This window comes from Theropithecus gelada, chromosome 7b, assembly GCF_003255815.1.
Source record: "Theropithecus gelada isolate Dixy chromosome 7b, Tgel_1.0, whole genome shotgun sequence".
Lineage (NCBI taxonomy): Eukaryota > Metazoa > Chordata > Mammalia > Primates > Cercopithecidae > Theropithecus > Theropithecus gelada.
This window is the reverse complement of record NC_037675.1, coordinates 71,188,915-71,209,196: the sequence shown is the minus strand read 5'-3', so window position 1 is coordinate 71,209,196 and position 20,282 is coordinate 71,188,915. Positions and strand designations below refer to the sequence as shown.

General features: G+C 44.0%; 1 protein-coding gene across 1 annotated transcript; it reads left to right on the top strand.

Moving 5' to 3' along the window:
- Positions 1-1,809: 1,809 nt before the first annotated feature.
- Positions 1,810-18,286, top strand: SLC10A1 (solute carrier family 10 member 1). The gene is made up of 5 exons (XM_025392801.1): positions 1,810-2,299; positions 7,469-7,679; positions 14,735-14,913; positions 15,575-15,771; positions 17,732-18,286. Exons 1-5 carry the CDS (start codon positions 1,944-1,946, stop codon positions 17,836-17,838), a joined length of 1,050 nt encoding a protein of 349 aa, XP_025248586.1. The 5' UTR covers positions 1,810-1,943; the 3' UTR covers positions 17,839-18,286.
- Positions 18,287-20,282: the final 1,996 nt, after the last annotated feature.

Here is a 20,282-nt window from a genome sequence, read left to right as displayed (position 1 = left end):
ACTTCAAGGCCTCATGTACGGTTGCACAAGACATCTGTAGAGTGGCGTCCCTGGCATTGTGCAGTGCCCAACCTGAACAGGTGTACTTGGCAGCCCTGCATGGCCTCCACCCTCACGAGCTTCCATATTGCATTGTGTACCATCTGGCCACCTGTGGTCTTATACAGACCATCAGGTCCTTGAGAACAGGAACATGAATTATATCATTTTTGGTTTTTGGGTTTTTTTTGTTTTTTTGCCTCCCATGGTGACTGGTACTCAGTTAGTGACCAATATTTCTCCCCTAGCAACTCTGTTCCCTTCTGATTGGCCCCAGAGAGAGGAAGCAGACTCCTTTGAGACTCAACCCTACCCTGTGGGAACACTCAGTCCAGGCATCACATCCAGTGCCCAGTCCTCTGCCTGCCCTCCCTTTGATACCAGCCCAACTCAAGCACCTGAAAATCATTAGCAGAGACTCTCAAAGGAAAAGGGGCTTCAAGTTCATGTCACCCAGGGCCACAGTATACGGCCCTGCAAGCTGTCCACTGCGCAAGCCCAGGGAGCAGCCTTTTCTTGGATACGATGCAATATGTATGGATCCTGCCATCCAACCCATCCAAGCAGGATTCCAGAGACCTCAAGGCCATCCTTGGAGAGCTCTCATTTTCAGGTAGTTCCTTGCACCAAGCCAAAATCTGTCCCCACATCCACCCAACAGTGGTTCACACCCTAGTCCCTATTCTGCCCTCTGGAGTCCTACATACAAAGCCTAATCACCTGTTTCAGACCCCACCCAGGCCTCCTGGGTTCCAACCAAGCCAAGAGGCAATTGTGTTTCTGAAGGAGACCCCTCCCTTGTGCCACCTCTGCAGTGGGGATAGATGGAAAGAGCAAGGCTTAGGATAACCTCACACACTAGGTGGCCCTGCCCCTGGCATGCCCACCTCTCTCTGCTGCTGCTGCACACCCCAAGCCTGTCTCCCAGCCTGAAACACACAGGCCCAGTGCAAAAGTAAAGCAGTCAGGAAGTCAGGGAGAAAAGACTGCATTCCTGCTTCCTTCTCAGCAAGTTTCCCAAGCAGTGGGCCTCCTCGGGCACAAAGCAATCTCCACGGCCAGGGTTCCCTCAGGATGCTCTTTGGGGAAAGAGCCTCCAAGCTTCCTGAGAGCCCACCCACCATCCCAGCTGGTTATTCCCTCTGACGGTAAGCATTCCAGGGAGTGTGGAGCAGCCACCACCAGTATTCCTCCCTGGGACTCATACAGTCCCAGTTTGGGGATAAGACAAAAGTTTCCCTGGGAGGATGCCAGGGAGGACGCTGGCATCCTCTCAGCTCCCAGGAAAAGGGTCATGGACACATCCCCTCCTGGAGGCCAGTGACATTTGCCTGTCCCACACCCCCTTGGGCTATGCTACCTATATCCAGGAACCAAAGGCAACACCCAGCTCCTTTCACTCTCATGGGTTCTGGGGACAAATGATAACCCACTGGACACAGGGAGGACGCCTTTCCCCAACCAAGAAATTAAGGAATCAAGGGCTGAGCTGGGAACAGGAGCTGCAGGGAAGGAGATGGACTGGACCTGGATTCAGGTGGGCCCTGGGCAGGTCCCCAGGAACCGAATGCCTATGAGGCACACTCAGTGGAGGGCAAAGGGGAGAAATAAGCCCAGAAGCAGCAAAGTGACAAGAGAGGACTACGAGTAGCATCCAGGAATTCAGCAGAGGTCAGCGAGCTTGGGAGAGCTAGGGCAGGCAGATAAGGTTCTGGGCTGTTCCTCTTTGGGGCAACAGCCAGAGAAATAGCTCAGCTAGTTGCATAACCCTTCTATTTGCCCAGAGCTTTTGTCCAGAAACTCTCTGTCCTGAGAGGTGATTAAAGAAGGCATCCAGCAAGAACTGCACAAGAAACGGAGTCAGCCGGAGAACAAGGAGTGGTCTTCCACTGCCTCACAGGAGGATGGAGGCCCACAACGCATCTGCCCCTTTCAACTTCACCCTGCCACCCAACTTTGGCAAGCGCCCCACAGACCTGGCACTGAGCATCATCCTGGTGTTCATGTTGTTCTTCGTTATGCTCTCGCTGGGCTGCACTATGGAGTTCAGCAAGATCAAGGCTCACTTATGGAAGCCTAAAGGACTGGCCATCGCCCTGGTGGCACAGTATGGCATCATGCCCCTTACGGCCTTTGTGCTGGGCAAGGTCTTCCAGTTGAACAACATTGAGGCGCTGGCCATCCTGGTCTGTGGCTGCTCACCTGGAGGGAACCTGTCCAATGTCTTCAGTCTGGCCATGAAGGGGGACATGAATCTCAGGTAGGCCTGGGGGTGAGGAGGGAACAGCCTGGGACAGGAGCTACATTAGAGATGTCACAATTGAGGGGAAGAGCTGGGCTAAAGCCAGGAAGGAGTGAATGCAGGCTGGGTGGAGGCTAGGTCAGGGGGAGGCTGGCATTTATTGCCAAGAGCTTATGCTGGGATGGGGGCAGGAGTTGGGGTATGTCTGGTTTAAGCACCAAACCAACGGGACCATACTGGTCCAGGAAGCTCGTGGTGATCTCCTTGCTTCCAGAGGTGTCTCAAGGATTGTCTTAAAGGAGCATTGATTTAAGCGAAAGGAACCTCTGGAGAACTGCATCCACCTACAACAGTGGACAGGTTGCCTGCTTTGAGCCCAGAGATTTAAAAGGCGGTGTGATTCGTTCCAAACATCACCAGGAAGATCAAGGTGACTTGGAAACAAATGAGCACCTCAAATTCCTGCAAAGCAGGCAAGAATTTCCAAAAGGTCCTCCCAATTACCTGGTCATCTGAGATGTTTTCTCTTTAAAGTCCCTCATTCCCCATCAGATGCAGTGACATTTCCATGCAAAGGCACAACCAGGGAGATCCCAGCGTTTCCCAGCACCCACTCAGGATATGCCAGCCCCATCTCAGCCACCCTGGTAAGGGGAAGACAGCAGCACCCCCTAACGCCCTGCCCAAAGCATTATAAGCAGAAATCAGCAAGGGCTCGCTCCTGCAGACACAGCATGCAGGGGCTGGTTGATGCTCATCCTTGCAAACGGGGGGACTCTAGTCCTGAACATCTGCCAGAGGAGCTACTTCAGACCCGCTCCAGCTCCAGCAGCCTGTGCTGCAGCTAAAGAAAACTCACTAGCAGAAGCTCTTGCTTTTAGCGAAACCTCAGTCTCAAGCCAGTCCCTCTAACTTTTTACCATTAAGTTTAGTGTTTTACTTTTCTAATAGATTTCCTTTCAAGTTAAGGAATTTTCATTCCGTTGCCAGGAATTTTCATTCCGTTCATTCAAAATCATGCTAAATTTTTATTATGTAAGAACATTAAATTTTGTTGAATGACTTTTCTGTATCTACAAAATTATACCATTTCTTTAATAATACAGTAGTATGTATTAATAGATTATCTAATGTTTTGTTTTTCTTTTTTTTTTTTTTTTTTTTTTTTTTTTTGAGAGAGAGTCTCGCTCTGTCGCCCAGGCTGGAGTGCAGTGGCCGGATCTCAGCTCACTGCAAGCTCCGCCTCCCGGGTTCACGCCATTCTCCTGCCTCAGCCTCCCGAGTAGCTGGGACTACAGGCGCCCGCCACCTCGCCTGGCTAGTTTTTTGTAGTTCTTAATAGAGACGGGGTTTCACCGTGTTAGCCAGGATGGTCTCGATCTCCTGACCTCGTGATCCGCCCGTCTCGGCCTCCCAAAGTGCTGGGATTACAGGCTTGAGCCAAGATTATCTAATGTTAAGTCATTCTTACTCATCTTGTTCAATTGTATTACTTTTTTAAAGCACTGCTTGATTTATTTGCTAATATTTTATTATTTTTGCTTCTATGTTCATAAATAAGAGTGGCCCCCAATTTTCTTTTCTCATATCATTCTCCAGCGTTAGTTCCAAGATCATATCAACCTTATACAATAAATGGGGGCATGTTTCCACTTTTTATATTATCTGGATAGATTTGCATAATATTGCAGCAATCTGCACTTTGCATGTTTAGTAGAACACTACCGTAAGACAGTATAAATCATGTGGGGTTCTAGAAGATAGGTTTTGAACTGCTTATTAAATGTCTTAAATAATTCTAAGTTGAATCAGGTTTTTGGCTTCATATTGACTTGGTTTTGTAGGTTATATTTCCCATGAAATTGTCCATTTAAGTTAAAAATGGAAGTATGAAAATGTCTGTAGTTTATTTTATTACTTTTTAAAATCTTCATTGTCTCTGTAATTACGTTCCCTTTTTCACACTAACATCATCAATTTGTGCCATCTCTCTCTTTGCCCTGGTCTGTCTTGCCAGAGGTGTCTATTTAACTGGCCTTTAAGAAAAAAAAGAAAAACAAACAAAAAAAACCCTACTTTTGGTTTTACTGATCCTCTCTAACAATTTACAAAACTTAAAAAATTTCTTCCTTTTCTTTGTATTGGGTTTTTCTCTTTCTAACCTCTTGAGTAAGGTGCTCAACTCATTCATTTTCAGTCTTTCTTCTTTTTCGATATAAATATGTAAGGCTATAAATTGCCCTTTAATAACTGCTTTATTTACTCCTGGCATGGTTTTTAAATTACTTTTTATTGAGATATAATTCACATACCATAAAATCCATTCTTTAAAAAGTACAATGCCTTGGTTTTTAGCATATTTCCAAGGCTGTGAAACTATCACCATTATCTAATTTCAGAACATTTTCAATACCCCAAAAAGGAACTCCATCCCATTTAGCAGGAGTCCCCATTTCTCTCTCCCCTTCTAACCCTTGACAACCACTAATCTACTTTCTGTCTCTATGGATTTCACATAAATGGAAGCATTCAGTATGTGACCTTTTGTATCTATACTTCTTTCACTTAGCATAATATTTCCAAGGTTCATTCATGTGACAGCATGTCACAATACTTGTTTTTGTAATTGAATCATATCCCATTGTATGGATATAATACATTTTGCTCATCCATTCATTCAGCTGATGGACATATGGGTTGTTTCTACTTGTTGCCTAGTATGAATAATGTCTATGGAAGCTCATAGGCAAGTTTTTGTGTGAACATGCTTTCTGTTCCCTTGGAATATATACCTAAGAGTAGAATTGCTGGGTTATACGGTGACTCTGTTTACATTTTTGAGAAACTGCCAAACTATTTTCCAAAGCACCATTTTACATTCCCACCAGCAGTGTATGAGGATTCCAAATTTTCCACATACCCTGCAACATTTGTTATTGTCCATCTTTTTAATTATAGCCATGCTAGTAGATATTAAGTGGTATCTCATAGTGGTTTTGATTTGCATTTTCCTAATAAGTAATGATGTTGAGCGTCTTTTCATGTGCTCATTGGCCATTTGTATATCTTCTTTGGGAAAACATCTCATTCAAATCCTTCGCCCATTTTTTACTTTTTTATTATTGCATTATCAGAGTTCTTCATATATTCTGAATACTAGACCCTTATCAGATATATGACTTGCAAATATTTTCTCCCATTCTCTGGTTGGCTTTTCACTTTCTTGATGGTGTCCTTTGAATCACAAGTTTTTAATATTAATAAAGTCTGATTCATCTGTTTTTTCTTTGGCTGTTTGTGCTTTAGACGTCATATATAAGAAACCATTGCCTAATCCCAAGTCCCCTCACCATGTTTTTTAAATATGTATTTTACTATTTTTATGTTCTAAATACTTTTTCCACCATGATTTCATATTTGATTGATGATATAATTAGAAAGTTCCCTTCCCCCCACCCCATGATCCTTTTATTATTGGTTGCTCAGTTTCAATGCTCCTCCCATCCCAGGTCTAAGACCTCAATTCTGGTCCCTCCCTCAGGCATGAAAGAGTGCCAAGACTAACACTCCACTCCCCTCGATAACCCCTCTATACAGTGAAACTGTTTGTTCGTTTGTTCGTATGTAGAGACAGGGGTCTTACTTTGTTGCCCAGGCTGGTCTCAAACTCCTGGCTTCAAACAATCCTCCCTCCTCGGCCCCCCAAAATGCTGGGATTATAAGCATAAGCCACTATGCCACACTTAAAATAAATGTTAATTTCTTACAAGCTCAAGTGTGTATTTGTTCATGGGGGTTGGGGAGTTCCTATTATCTAGTTCACAATTTTCTTTGAAAGACTCTCCTCACCTCTAACAGCTCTTATCCTTATGACATGTCTACCTATTGTTCTTGATAGCTACGCTCTGGAACCTTTGATATAGGCTGCTCTTGATGCATATTTAAGCCATATTCCATCTTTAGGGAAATAATGAAAGAAGTGTAGATGGAGGGTGGGGCTGTGGGGAGGACGAGGGACACACTGAGTGTGGTTTTCCTAGGGTCTTGCCAAGCCCTCACCTCCCAACCACCTTCCCACTGGAATAAAAGTCAGAGTCATATATTTTTAATGTGAATGTCCATAAATCCAAGGAGATGCCCTATCAGCTTCCTTCTCAGTTGACCTTTCCGGAGGGCCTCTCCCTAGACAGGGTCCTGGGACTAACATATATAAGATTCCAAATGGAAAAGGAAATTGGACAAGTAGGATACATATTAGAGCTGGAAGGATATATTATTCAGGCTCTGAGTATCACACTCAATTTATTTTAAATAATATCAGGAGGAACCAGAAAGTAAAGAGCATGAGAACACCAGAGTTGGGGACTGGAATACTATCCAAGATGCAAAGCAAGTCTGACCAAGTTATCTTGTCACTTACTCAACATGGGTATCTATTACTGCCTTCTCTACTACCCCACCATTATGGCCCTTCAATTATTCTGTTTCTTACTGCTTCACTATTTCTTTTACAGTCCTTTTAATCATGGTATCTGTTGACTGATTTTTCTTAGTAGGGTTTTTGGCTTCTGCCTGACCATCACTCCCATGCCACCCATCTCCAAAGACCAAGTGCCCTGTCACTGTTTCTCACACTCAGACTCCCCACAAGGTAAAATGTGCTGATATAGCTAATCGTTATTGTCTCCGTTGGACAAAGCCACTACAACCAGCCATTCCCTAGGCTCTAAATCAGACATTTAGTAACTGTGGGTCAGGTGCTATTCCCTGGTCCAGTGGGCTAATGATCAGAGTAATGGGATCACACAGTTAGCTTTCTACAAAATGGGCTTGGCATGGGGAAGGTGCTCAATGCAAAAAGCGTTCTATTACAGAGAAGGAGATCAGAATGGCTCCTTCCACAATGAAGCACACAGGGATTGAAGCAGTTGAACCAGCCTAAGTTCAGATCCTGCCTTGGCCACGTACTACCTTGTGTGATTTCGAGCAGGACACAACTCTTCTAGTCCCCAGCTTCCTTGTCAGCAAAAAGAAGATAGTATGCTTACTGCCTAATGATATGGGGGAAAGGAACTGAAGTCACATATGTCAAGCACTTAGCACAGTGACTGGCACTTAGCAGGCACTCAACAAAATAGTCTGTATTCATGGGCTCTCTTTCTCCCCTCTTCCCATGTCTCCCACCAGCATTGTGATGACCACCTGCTCCACCTTCTGTGCCCTTGGCATGATGCCTCTCCTCCTGTACCTCTACACCAGGGGGATCTATGATGGGGACCTGAAGGACAAGGTGCCCTATGGACGCATCATATTATCACTGGTCCCGGTTCTCATTCCTTGCACCATAGGGATCATCCTCAAATCCAAACGGCCACAATACATGCGCTATGTCATCAAGGTAAGAACCTGGGGGCTTGACAAATTATGGCAAAAGAATAAAAACACCATATACAACTACATGGTATAATCACTATATTAATAATAAACACATATATGCTCCTACTAGATGCTAAGTTTTATGCCATGCACTCTGAGGATTCATTGTCACCAAAGTCTGATGTTTGCACAAAGTGAAGTAACACATGAGGCCGGTGCAGTGGATCACGCCTGTAATCCCAACACTTTGGGAAGCTGAGGCGGGTGGATCACTTGAGGTCAGAAGTTTGAGACCAGCCCGACCAACATGGCAAAACCCCATCTCTATTAAAAATACAAAAAAAAAAAAAAATTTAAAAATTAGCCAGGCATAGTAGCAAGTGCCTGTAATCCCAGCTACTCAGGAGGCTGAGGCAGCAGAATCACTCGAACCAGGGAGGCGGGGGCTGCAGTGAGCTGAGATTGCGCCACTGCACTCCAGCCTGGGCCACAAAGCAAGACTCCATTTCTAAAAAGAAAAAAAAAAAAAGAGAGAGAGAAGATCCAATTCCAGTGTACACACAAGTATTTGCAGAAGGCAAGGAGATGGGAACAGTGAGCGCTGGAGTGGTAAAGGAGGCTTCTTAAAAAGGAAGGGCTTGCCGGGCGCGGTGGCTCAAGCCTGTAATCCCAGCACTTTGGGAGGCCGAGACGGGTGGATCACGAGGTCAGGAGATCGAGACCATCCTGGCTAACACGGTGAAACCCCGTCTCTACTAAAAAATACAAAAAACTAGCCGGGCGAGGTGGCGGGCGCCTGTAGTCCCAGCTACTCGGGAGGCTGAGGCAGGAGAATGGCGTAAACCCGGGAGGCGGAGCTTGCAGTGAGCTGAGGTCCGGCCACTGCACTCCAGCCTGGGTGACAGAGCGAGACTCCATCTCAAAAAAAAAAAAAAAAGGAAGGGCTTGAGGCATTTAGGTAAACCTGGGGAGAAGGCTGAATAGAGGAGTTGAGAGGGCACCAAGGGCAAATTTGGCTGATGTGGCAAGAAGCTAGAGGAGAGAGGTAGTATACCCATTCCCAGCATTTCAGGAGAGGGATGGGGTGGGAAGCAGAGTGAATTAAGGCCACAAAGGTTTTGAGGAGCACTGTGGTCACAGACAGGGCATCATGCCACTGCCTGGTGTGCAGAAAAATCCCAGACTCTTAGAGTGCAGCTATGGTCTCTCCACCAACATTTTCAACCTTGGAGTTCAGTCTCTGCCAGCCTCCCGCTTGGCTCACTGTTCATCCCACAGAGCCAGGGGGTCATCCTGGTCCTCAGGAAGGACTTGATCTCCTGACATCCTGTACTGTCTCTGCCCTTGCATCAATGCCTCTGGCCTGGTCTGTAAGGCGTGCTGCTGAGAACCCCAAAGTTTGGCAGCAGCTTTGGGCCTGGAACAAAGAAGCCAAGAGTCCAGTTTTCAGGGGGGGTTTATTTTCACACTACTATTGTCTCAAGAGTAGTTTTGCCCTTTCCCTGTCCCAGTGCCATGGCCGCTTCCCGCCTGCTGGAGGACATGGAGGAATCATCCCTCCTCCTTTCCCTGGCCAGTCACCCCACCTCAGCATCATTCTCTCCACCCTTGTACTCAGAGACCTCCTTTTACTGATTATGCCCCTGATCCAGCAGCCTCCCCTCTCTCACTCTCATTTCTAAAACATCTCTGTATTGGTTCTTCACAGTCAGCTTGGACACAGACTCACATATCTCCTATCTTCAAAAAAACAGAACAAAAACTATCTCTCACTGGAATTTCTTGTGGAATCCACCTCCCATTCCACCTAATACCTCCCCCTTTGCTCCCCTTCCTAGCCAGGCTTCATGAAAAATCACCCTCACTCCTCTCTCTCTCTCTCTCTGTCAATCGCTGCCTCTCAGACATCTTCCATTTCCCCCATGCCACCGCCAGAGCTTTCTCACGAGGGACCAGGCCCTCAGCCATTCGTTTCCATTATTTGAATCCCTCTCTTCTCTCCTCCTTGGTCTCCCATCCACCCAGCATCTTGATGACCACCTGCTCCACTTTCTCTGCCAAATCCAATGGACATTTCTCAATCCTTTCTTGACCTTCTAGCAGCATTGGACATAATTGACCACTGCCTCCTCAAAAGCCTTCTCTGTCAGCTTTAGTGACTCTAAGCTCTGCTGCTTTCCTCCTGCCTCTTGTGACCTCCTTCGGACTCCCTTATGAGTTCCTCTGGTCAAAGGCACTTCTCTGCATTCAGACCAAGCTTTCTGCCTTTCTCACCAGACCTCTCCTAGCCCAGGATCTGATCCCTCTCAGGTCTGCAATTACCATCTGCAAGCTGAGACTTTCAGAACAGCATCATCCGACCTCAACTCTCTCCTGACTCCAGAATCCATTTATTATCTACCGATCTTTCTATCTGAATATACCTCGGGCATTTAAAACTCAATATATGTTAAATAAGTCATCTCCTCCCCCTGTGTGGTTATCTCAGTCAGTGGCACTGTGTGTGTGCCCAATTGCCTCAACCGGAAACTGGAAGTCATTCTCAACGTTCCCTTCTCCCTCACCACTCACACCTATCTAATTAATGACCGTCAAAATTCCACCTTCTGTTGCTGGAATCCATTCATTCCTCTCCATCCTTACCTCTCACTAGACAACTCAAATGGCCTTCTCATCCAACCTCCTTACCCAGTTTTAACCTGAGGGTGAAGATGTAAAGTACAAACTCTATCATGTCTCTCCACTGCTTAAAGCCTCTCATTGGCTCCTTCCCCCTAGGATAGAGTTTAAACTTCTTTTTTTTTTTTTTTTTTTTTTTTTTTTGAGGCGGAGTCTCGCTCTGTCGCCCAGGCTGGAGTGCAGTGGCGCGATCTCGGCTCACTGCAAGCTCCGCCTCCCGGGTTCCCGCCATTCTCCTGCCTCAGCCTCCCGAGCAGCTGGGACTACAGGCGCCGCCACCACGCCCGGCTAATTTTTTGTATTTTTAGTAGAGACGGGGTTTCACTGTGTTAGCCAGGATGGTCTCGATCTCCTGACCTCATGATCCGCCCGTCTCGGCCTCCCAAAGTGCTGGGATTACAGGCTTGAGCCACCGCGCCCGGCCTGAGTTTAAACTTCTTAATGTGGCACCAAATCAAATTGAGATTTGGTCTCAATTGACCTTACCAGTCTCAGCTCTTTTCTCTTTGCACATGCCCTTCCCTTCACCTGAAACACTCTTCTTCCCAATTCTCACCCCACTCACCATCTTTCACTGGGTCACTCCCACTCATCCTTTAAGTCTCAACACAAATAGCGCCTCCTCCAGGAAGCCTTCCTTAATCCTCTTAAGCCGGAGTAGGATGCTTGTCCTATTCATTCCCACAGCACCCAACACTCCAGCCAACCCCTGTAGAAATTATTATACTGCATTAAAAATACCTGTTCATGTTTATTCCCCATTTATTTCTCAAGAAGCAAGACCATAAGGCTATGTCTTAATTAACACTGAATCCACAGCACCTATCACCGTGCCCCCATAGCCAATGCCTGAGAATAAATAAAGGAATGAAGGGCAAGTCCTGTCTGCTGCTCTTCCACACACCAGCAGAAAAACAACATACACAGAGAAACATGTTTGTGTGCATCATTTCATTTCTTTAAGGTAGTTTGTAGGGTGCATAAGATTGCTTTTTAAAAAATCCTATACACCCACAAACGATCTTAAAGAAATGCATATAAAATATAAAGAATATTAAAATGTGAAGTGACCACTACTATCATTTAATGCTACTCTACCCTCCCCTGTTTTATAGGTGGGAAACTGGGGACCAGAATACCAAATCACAGTGCTAATGACAACTGATGCAAGAGCATGTCTCCTTTCTACCTCAGAGTAGCTTTAGAAGTGTTTCTCTGAGGTTGCAAAAAGTGGAATCTCAGATTTTAAAACTGGAGAAGCCTTTAAGATGAAGTTCAGTCTCCTGCCTTATTCTCAATTTGCAGATAGAGTAACTGAGGCCCGGAAAAGGTACTTGGCAGAGCCAGGATTATCTCAACCAGTCTCTGTTCCTGTTGTGTTGCACATCCACTACTCAATGCCAAAGAGGAAATGAAGTCAAAATGAAGCCAGAGAACATTAAAAGGGCTAAGAAATACCTTGGCTAGAAAGACAGAGACTAGTAATAAAGGACTACATAAAAGGTGATCTAAAAAACCCAGGCATGCCCTGGACCCATTTTGTCCCTGGCTAAACCTCCAGGGTTAAACAACCACAAAGTCAACAGCTACACTGATTTTCCTATTTTCCAAAACTGGAATCACTCCTGTGAGGATGCAGAGACGAACATGTGGGTTCCCTTGTTTCTATGGCTCTTTGAGGACTATGTTCATCCTTTGTCACCCTGTCCCATAAATAATAGAGTGAGTGCCACACTGGAAAATGAACAAATGATTGTCCTGGCCTCTTTGCACACTTAACCCTCCTAGGACCTTGCAAATCAAAATAACCCAACTTTCAATAACTAGCTCTGGCAGCAGGTATCTGCTCACACTGGGTTCAACCAGTTGCATTCGCTGGTGGAAGGTCACATTTAGATATACCAAGATACAATTTCAGGGATGCTCATTTTGAAAGGCAATTCAAGAAATTAACTTAAGGCTATGTGGTTAGAAGGCTGATGAATCTGAGAATGACAGTCCAGGAGCCACTTTCACCATAAGCCATCCACTATTCTTTAATAAGGATCCCACCATTTCATTGGCTCAACACTCTACTCATGCATTTCCCACACCTGCTGCTACTGATGAACTGACCCCTAACTCTCCTTTGTCTTATAGTTTCTGCCAACTTGTGGCTTCTGTTGCTCCCAGGCCTCTGTGTGTTTTGACACTTGTCCCTGCTATTGCTTCCCTCTCTGTAATCCTGCAAACTTCCTAAGTGAGAGAAACTGATTATTTCTACTACTCACCACCCTGTGCAGGCCACCTTTGTGGGTAGCACGTGGACATGTCATCTCATGTGTCACTGGTAAGCCAATGGATTGGCTGCTTATTAATGGACACTCATCCCAGTTGTGAGCAGGGCAATGAAGTCAGGTGGTACCAAACATGGTGGCCTATGGAGAGGCAACTACCGAGGGCCACTTGTCTCAGCAGGGGTTGTAGACAGGATAAATTTCCAGAGATGGCAGCGGTAAGAGTGATGAAACTCTAGAATGTTACATTCCTCCCCTTTGAGTAATAATAGGAGTTACAGTTTAGTGAATCCTTCTTATATGCCAGGTCCTATGCTGTCAACCTCACTCAGGTTGAGTGACTCCCCAAAGCTTACACACCTGGAGACTAGCAGAGCCAGCTTTCCCACCTGGATCATATCAAAGTCTGTGCTCATAACCACAACTGTGCAGCCCCCAAGAGTCAGAGAACATGAGTGAGAGAGTAAGAGTGAATGCCTATACAGAGGAATAGGGCTTCAGGATTCATGGACAATTCCTGTAGCCCAGTGCCTCCTAAATTATCCACTACACTCTTGATGGAGGTAAGAACTATTTGACTGTTGGGTGGAGGGCAAATTCGAAAGACAGAAATCCAAAAGGGGAAATCAACTAAAAATGCAAAGGCAAACTGAGAAGCTCATTAGCTAATAAGACTTTTAATAAAACTTGAAGCACATGGTTATTGAAGAGATGTGTGAAAGTCCTTCCTGTGCTGGGATAGGACCACTAATTGGTATAGGTGATGTTTTATATGATCGTATCAGTTGCAACAAGCATTAAAAACAGAAACACAAAGCTGTGCAGCTGAAATGTGAGCAACACAAATGTTAAAATGTCATTAGGACATTATGAATGTACTTAATGCCACTGAACCGTGCACTCAAAAGTGATTAAAACAGCAAACTTTGCTATGCATATTTTACCACATTTTTTTAAATGTTACTAGGAAATATAAAATGCAACACATGTGAATGAACCAAAAAGTGAACCAACACATATAACTATTACAAAATAACATGGTATGTTTGAGAAACATTTGCAAAGGAGATAAAAGGGACAGTCTTAAATTTACACATACCTGTTTATCATTTTGGAGCATGCAATTCTCTAAAATGCACACTGGAAAGTACAAAGTGCACGGAGGTGCACTTTGAAAGGTTGCATCCTATGTTGCACAATGAAAAATCCTATAATTTCATTCAGAGTAGACCCACGTAGTTTCCAATGATGTTATCACCCAAGACATTTCTGAAAGTTATTTTGGGAACTTCCTTCATAAATGTTGTTGTTATCACCCAAGACATTTCTGAAAGTTATTTTGGGAACTTCCTTCATATTCAATTTGCAGATCACTCAAGAAAGTACATTTATCCCCTTATTATTAGACATCATTTTGGGTTTAAAACTGTATTTACGGGCTTGATCATCTACCTTGACCAGCTTTGTTTCAAATGACTCTTGGCAATTTCCAGAAGTCAAATTGATCCTAAAATGGATAAAATCCCTATCTGTAATAAAGGTATTTGAGACAAATATGTATGACAAGTTCTAATGAGTTTCAAAGTATGTGGAACAATGACAGTATTGTAGGACTGTGTATATAAGTTCCAAAAATACTTCGAAACTTTTACTATATGCATTTTGCAGGAGGCCTGAATAGCCTCATATAACACTTCACTCAGTTTGCTATCTAGAGATGTGTCAAAAGCAGAAACTGTGCTTGGTTGAGTTTGTAATAATCAAAGTGTTAATCAGCTGTCCCCAGGCTTCCTAGCTACTGATAAGAAAACTAGAAAGATGGGTTGGGTACAGTGGCTCACACCTGTAATCCCGGCACTTTCGGAGGCCAAGGCAGGAGGACCACCAGAGTCCGGGAGTTTAATACGAGCCTGGGCAACACAGTGAGACCCTGTCTCTAATATTAATAATTTTAAAAAAGAAAAGAAATCCAAAAAGAAGATAAAGGTCTTTCATATTCCCTTCCACTTCGTGTTTTATTGCAATGTTTCCCACCTCCAATTTCTACCTGTGCTTCCCTCCTCTCTGTTCCTTTCTATCCCCAACTCTTCTAATTGCCTTTTCTTCTTGTCTTCATTCCCAGGGAGGGATGATCATCATTCTCTTGTGCAGTGTGGCCGTCACAGTTCTCTCTGCCATCAATGTGGGCAAGAGCATCATGTTTGCCATGACACCACTCTTGATTGCCACCTCCTCCCTGATGCCTTTTATTGGCTTTCTGCTCGGTTATGTTCTCTCTGCTCTCTTCTGCCTCAATGGACGGTAGGTATTATTTTTTTTTAAGAAAGGGTCTCACTGTTTCCCAGGCTGGAGGGCAGTAGCACATTCTCGGTTCGCTGTAGCCTCAACCTCCTGGGCTTAAGTGATCCTCCTGCCTCAGTCCCTCAAGTAACTGGGACTACAGGCACAAGCCACCATGCCCAGCTGATTTATCTTTTCTAGCGATGGGGTTTTACCATGTTGCCCAGGCTAGTTTTGAACTAATGAGCTCAAGTAATCCAACTGCCTCAGCCTTCCAAAGTGCTAGGATTACAGGCGTGAGCTTCCACACACCTGGAGATAGTATTATTTTAGGTCCCACTGTCCCATGGGCTTCATTCTTGTCCTAGTCTTTCAGGAAAAGAATAACAAGCTAGGAACCTGAAATCTGGGCAAGGCATTTTCCTGGCAATATGTTCAGATGCACTAACTGGACAAGAGACTTGACTAACTGGACAAGAGACTTGAAAAAAATTGAGGAAAGGTATTGAACAGATTAAAAAGCCAGACACCAAAGGTATCCAAACACCAATAGCAACAGCAAAGTACCCCTGTCCAGGGTCTAGATTCCAACTGCTGACAAACTCCTTGGTAGCGGCACTGGGACAAAGTTGCTCCCTCCAGTTCCTTCTGAGTGTATGTGGTGTTTTCTTCACCAACACAGGTGCCGACGCACTGTCAGCATGGAGACCGGATGCCAAAATGTCCAACTGTGTTCCACCATCCTCAATGTGGCCTTTCCCCCTGAAGTCATTGGACCACTTTTCTTCTTTCCCCTCCTCTACATGATTTTCCAGCTTGGAGAAGGGCTTCTCCTCATTGCCATGTTTCGGTGCTATGAGAAATTCAAGACTCCCAAGGGTGAGTACTGAATGATCCCCACTTCAAGTTCTGCTCCAGTATTGGACCTGAGCCTGCCAACAAGCAAGTTTCTAGTAGGGACTTTTTGGATAGGGCTTTAGCTTTTATCAAGCCACTAAGAACCAGGTAGCCCCAAGAAGCATCCAAGAAGCTTTAAAGATCCAAGGCTACTTCCATCAACTGCACTCCATTTCTTCCTTCTAGCTGGGAGAATGAAATTGTGGATGCAGTTTACCTCATAAAACTGAAGGAATTTGGGCTGCTTTGTCTCAGTAGGGAGACATCATAGGACAGAACTGCCTTGAACAACTGAGATTATTAGTTGTGTGAAAGACCTCTACTCACAAGAGTTGGGGAAGTTTCCATTTCTCAGGACTAGGTTCTCATTTCCTGGAACCAGGTCAGAGCCACAGCACCACTGGCACCCCTATATGAGGTAAAACATATGAAAGCATTGCAGCCTAATATAACCCAGAATAAAGAAAAAAAAAAAAAAAGATTCCTCAACTCCAGTTACACAGTAAAGGAAACTTAAGCATAAGATTGTTAAAACAGTGACTACCTCCATAATAAACTTGATTAATATGATTTATACTTTACTCTGATCACTATGGGGTTAACATAGCATCTCTTCTCTAAAATGCTCAGAGCATTACCTTTCAAAATAAAATTGAACCTCAAGACAGACCAGAGACCAGAGTGTCTTCCTCAAAGTGTACTTTAACACCAATTTAAAAAAAAAAAAAAAATACAGGACATTCAAACATCCAAACCTACTTTATAACACACTTCATTATAACTAACTCTAAACATGAGTATATTCTTCCCAAGTACTTTCCAAATCCTTCAACTGTCCCTTCAAATCCATGAATTGAAGTCCCCTTCAAAACCTTGTCTAGACCCTAGGGACTGTGATTTACACCCTAGGAGAAATACACAACTTTCCCTGTTGGAATTTGTTACATTATACTAGCAAACACCAATTTTCTTTCCCTTTGCAGTTAGCTAAGATGTAATTAGGTTGCCAAGCAGCCAACAGGAAACAAGTACAGGCTGACCATACTCTAGAACCATTTTTGAAGCTTTGGTTCAAAGCTACAGTGGAGTTGTGAGAAAGAATCTAGTCTGATGCTTACCTGAAAGGAACGCAAGAGATTTGCTGCCCTCTTACAAAAAGTGCACAGAAGTTTCTAGACCAACCAAGTTCCCAGATTTGAGGTTTTAGTGCCAGAAAGGCCTGGAGTGACCTCAAAGGACAATACTCTATGGATCTTTAGCTCTCAAGACTTATAAAGAACTTTCCTCACAATATATCTCAGAAGACCCCAGTGGAAACACTAAATCAAAGCAACTTATTTCTTTGGACCTAATGGCCCCAAGAAGCTATTCTCAGGGGAAAGAATCTGTCAAGTTTTTATACTTTTGATTCCTGTACCTTTCTATACAGATGGAAGCACTCTCTATAGAGAACTCTCCCATCTGTATAGAAAGGTGCAGGAATCAAAGCTATCTTCAAATTTGCATCACCACCTACACAATGGGCAAGAAAAGAGGCAGAACAATTGGGTGTTGGCGGGAAGAACTGGAAACTCTCTTGGTTAGACTTTCTCAAAGATCTTTCCTCCCTGCCTCTTCATTCCCTGAATGCGACACAGTCCTTGCATACATAAACTCATCTCCCCTGTTGTTTTACTGTTATGTACAGAGAAGTTAGAGGTGAAGTGATGATGAAGACTCAACAGTCTAATTCATTAAGACTTTTATTACTACTACTACCATTAGGGAGATTGAGGGGAAAGTGAGTTTAAAGAGTAAACCACCGGAGAGATGACAGAGATGGAAAATATATACATAGCACACCCTAGGGCTGAGTTGGTATGCTTGTACTTTCCAGATTAAACAAGGTTCATTGTTCACTCCTCTTGTTCTGTCTCTACATCTATGACCCTTAACTTTACAGATAAAACAAAAATGATCTACACTGCTGCCACAACTGAAGAAACAATTCCAGGAGCTCTGGGAAATGGCACCTACAAAGGGGAGGACTGCTCCCCTTGCACAGCCTAGCCCTTCCCCTGGTGGCCTGGATTCTGGTCCCAAAGCAATTCTGAAAGCCAGTCTGGTCAACTACAGAGAGCAGCAAAAACACCAGTCTTGCCTGAGTCTCTCTCCAGCATTTCCAGTACATCTATCAGACTCATCAAGCCTTGGCCGGGAACACAGACAGGGTGTCTGCCCAAGAAGCCTCAACTATCCCCAACTTAGAATTTGCTACTTATTTCAAAGACTTGTTCAGTGACTGGAAATTCTATGAAACCAGAAACCAAATCTGCCTCTTGCCAGGATCTCTGAAACAGTGCCTGATAATCATCTTAAGTCATTCAATTCCTGAACTAATCAATATATATGTTTAACCCATTACTCAAATACCCAAATCCCATTCCAAGTTTTGTGACCCAAAAGAGAAATAAATGCTCAAGAATGCTGTAGAATTAGACTTCAGAAGTTCTAATCTAAAAAATTCAGATCCCATTCCTTCCCTTTTGACATGATTGGGATGACGCTCCCGAAAAGTCAAATTTGACATCAAGTATGCAAAAGTGAACACAGTAAGATGCAATTAGGCAAAACAACTCAAAAATAGCTAATGAAATGAAAAAACTGGGCAAATGCATCACGTTAGTAGAGGAGAAAAACCTTTGACAAGGAAAAACCAGGAAACAAATACATACAGTAACACAATATCACCTAAGAATCTCTTTTTTAAGTTCAGTAGATATTGGGTTTTAACACAAAGCACCCCCAAAACTGGGTACAGCAAACTAAAGGAGTGGTTTCCCAATTCAAAGAAAAATGTTCAAATACCTAGAATTCACAAATTTCAAATTGTCTCTAATAAAATTTAAACATTTTGCTATCATATGCAAATAAAGATCAAGTAAATGATTAACAACGAATATTAACACTTACAAAAAGTCAATCATGCTTAGTTACTTGGGATTTTTATCATTTTGTATGGTCAGGTACAAATGAAACCAAGACAATATAGTTTTCAGGTGTCAGTTTGGCAAATGTGCAGGACTAACAAATACTCCCAACACCAAAACGAGAATCACAGATTTGGGTCACTAACATCCTCTTAAAAAAGCAGTTTTTGAAAAGGCTGCTATCATTTTTACTAATTATATCCATATATACCTAACTGTTCAAATTGTTTTCTCTATTATCTAACCAACATCATCTGCTAGGAGACTTGGTTACATACAAGTTTTATAAGAACACATTTGTTTAGCTTCTGAAGATAGGGTTGGCCTCAAACTGCCCTTAGAAAGGAATACACATGGCCAGACGCAGTAGTTCACACCTGTAATCCCAGCATTCTGGGAGGCCGAGGTGGGCAGATCATGAGGTCAAGAGATGGAGACCATCCTGGCCAACATGGTGAAACCCCATCTCTACTAAAAACACAAAAATTAGCCAGGCATGGTGACACACGCCTGTAGTCCCAGCTACTCAGGAGGCTGAGGCAGAAGAATCGCTTGAACCCCAGAGACAGAGGTTGCAGTGAGCCGACAGAGCGCCACTGCGCTCCATCCAGCCTAGCAACAGAGCAAGATCCCGTCTCAAAAAAAAAAAAAAAAAGTAAGGAATAAAGATGAAAGAAACATAGAAAACAAAGGTTAAACCGTGCCCTACAAAGGCTGGTCCTAAACCTTTCCTTAGGATTACATCCACACTCCTCATATCTCAAGCCTGGTTTTGCGAGTCCCTTTTTGAGACATAATCATTATCTCCCTGCCATTTTTTCAAAAGAAGGAATTTATTGTATTCCCTAACACAAGATTAAAAGTAGCTTAAGTCTTGGCTGGGAATAGTGGCTCACTCCTGTAATCCCAACACTTGGGAGGCCAAGGTAGGCAGATAGATCATTTGAAGTCAGGAGTTCGAGACCAGCTTGGCCAACATGGTCAAACCTCGTCTCTACTAAAAATACAAAAATCAGCCAGACGTGGTGGTGGGCGCCTGTAATTCCAGCTACTGGGAGGCTGAGACATGAGAATCACTTGAGACTGGGAAGTGCAAGTTGCAGTGAGTCACCACTGCACTCTAGCCTGGGTGACCAAGCAAGACCCCGTCTCAAGAAAAAAAAAAATTAAAAAAATAAAGACTGGCAGAGTGGCTCATGCCTGTAAACCTAGCACTTTGGGAGGCTGAGATGGGTTTATCACTTGAGGTCAGGAGTTTGAGATCAGCCTGGCCAACAGGATAAAACCCAGTCTCTACTAAAAATACAAAAAAAAAAATAGCTGGGCATGGGGGTGGGTGCCTGTAATCCCAGCTACCCGGGAGGCTGAGGCAAGAGAATCGCTTGAACCCAGGAGGCAGAGGCTGCAGTGAGCCAAGACCGCCCAAACTGGGCAACAGAGTAAGACTCCATCTCAAAAAAAAAAAAAAGTTTGTCTGATTATTTAGAGGTAGACAGGAAAAACATCAACATACCACACTGCCCT

What these genes read in the sequence shown, in the direction of transcription:
- SLC10A1 (XM_025392801.1), top strand. Translation starts at nt 1,944, where the DNA reads ATGGAGGCCCACAACGCATCTGCCCCTTTCAACTTCACCCTGCCACCC. An exon ending in AAGGGGGACATGAATCTCAG is followed by an intron (nt 2,300 to 7,468) that starts GTAGGCCTGGGG and finishes GTCTCCCACCAG; the next exon opens with CATTGTGATGACCACCTGCT. An exon ending in CTCTTCTGCCTCAATGGACG is followed by an intron (nt 14,914 to 15,574) that starts GTAGGTATTATT and finishes TCACCAACACAG; the next exon opens with GTGCCGACGCACTGTCAGCA.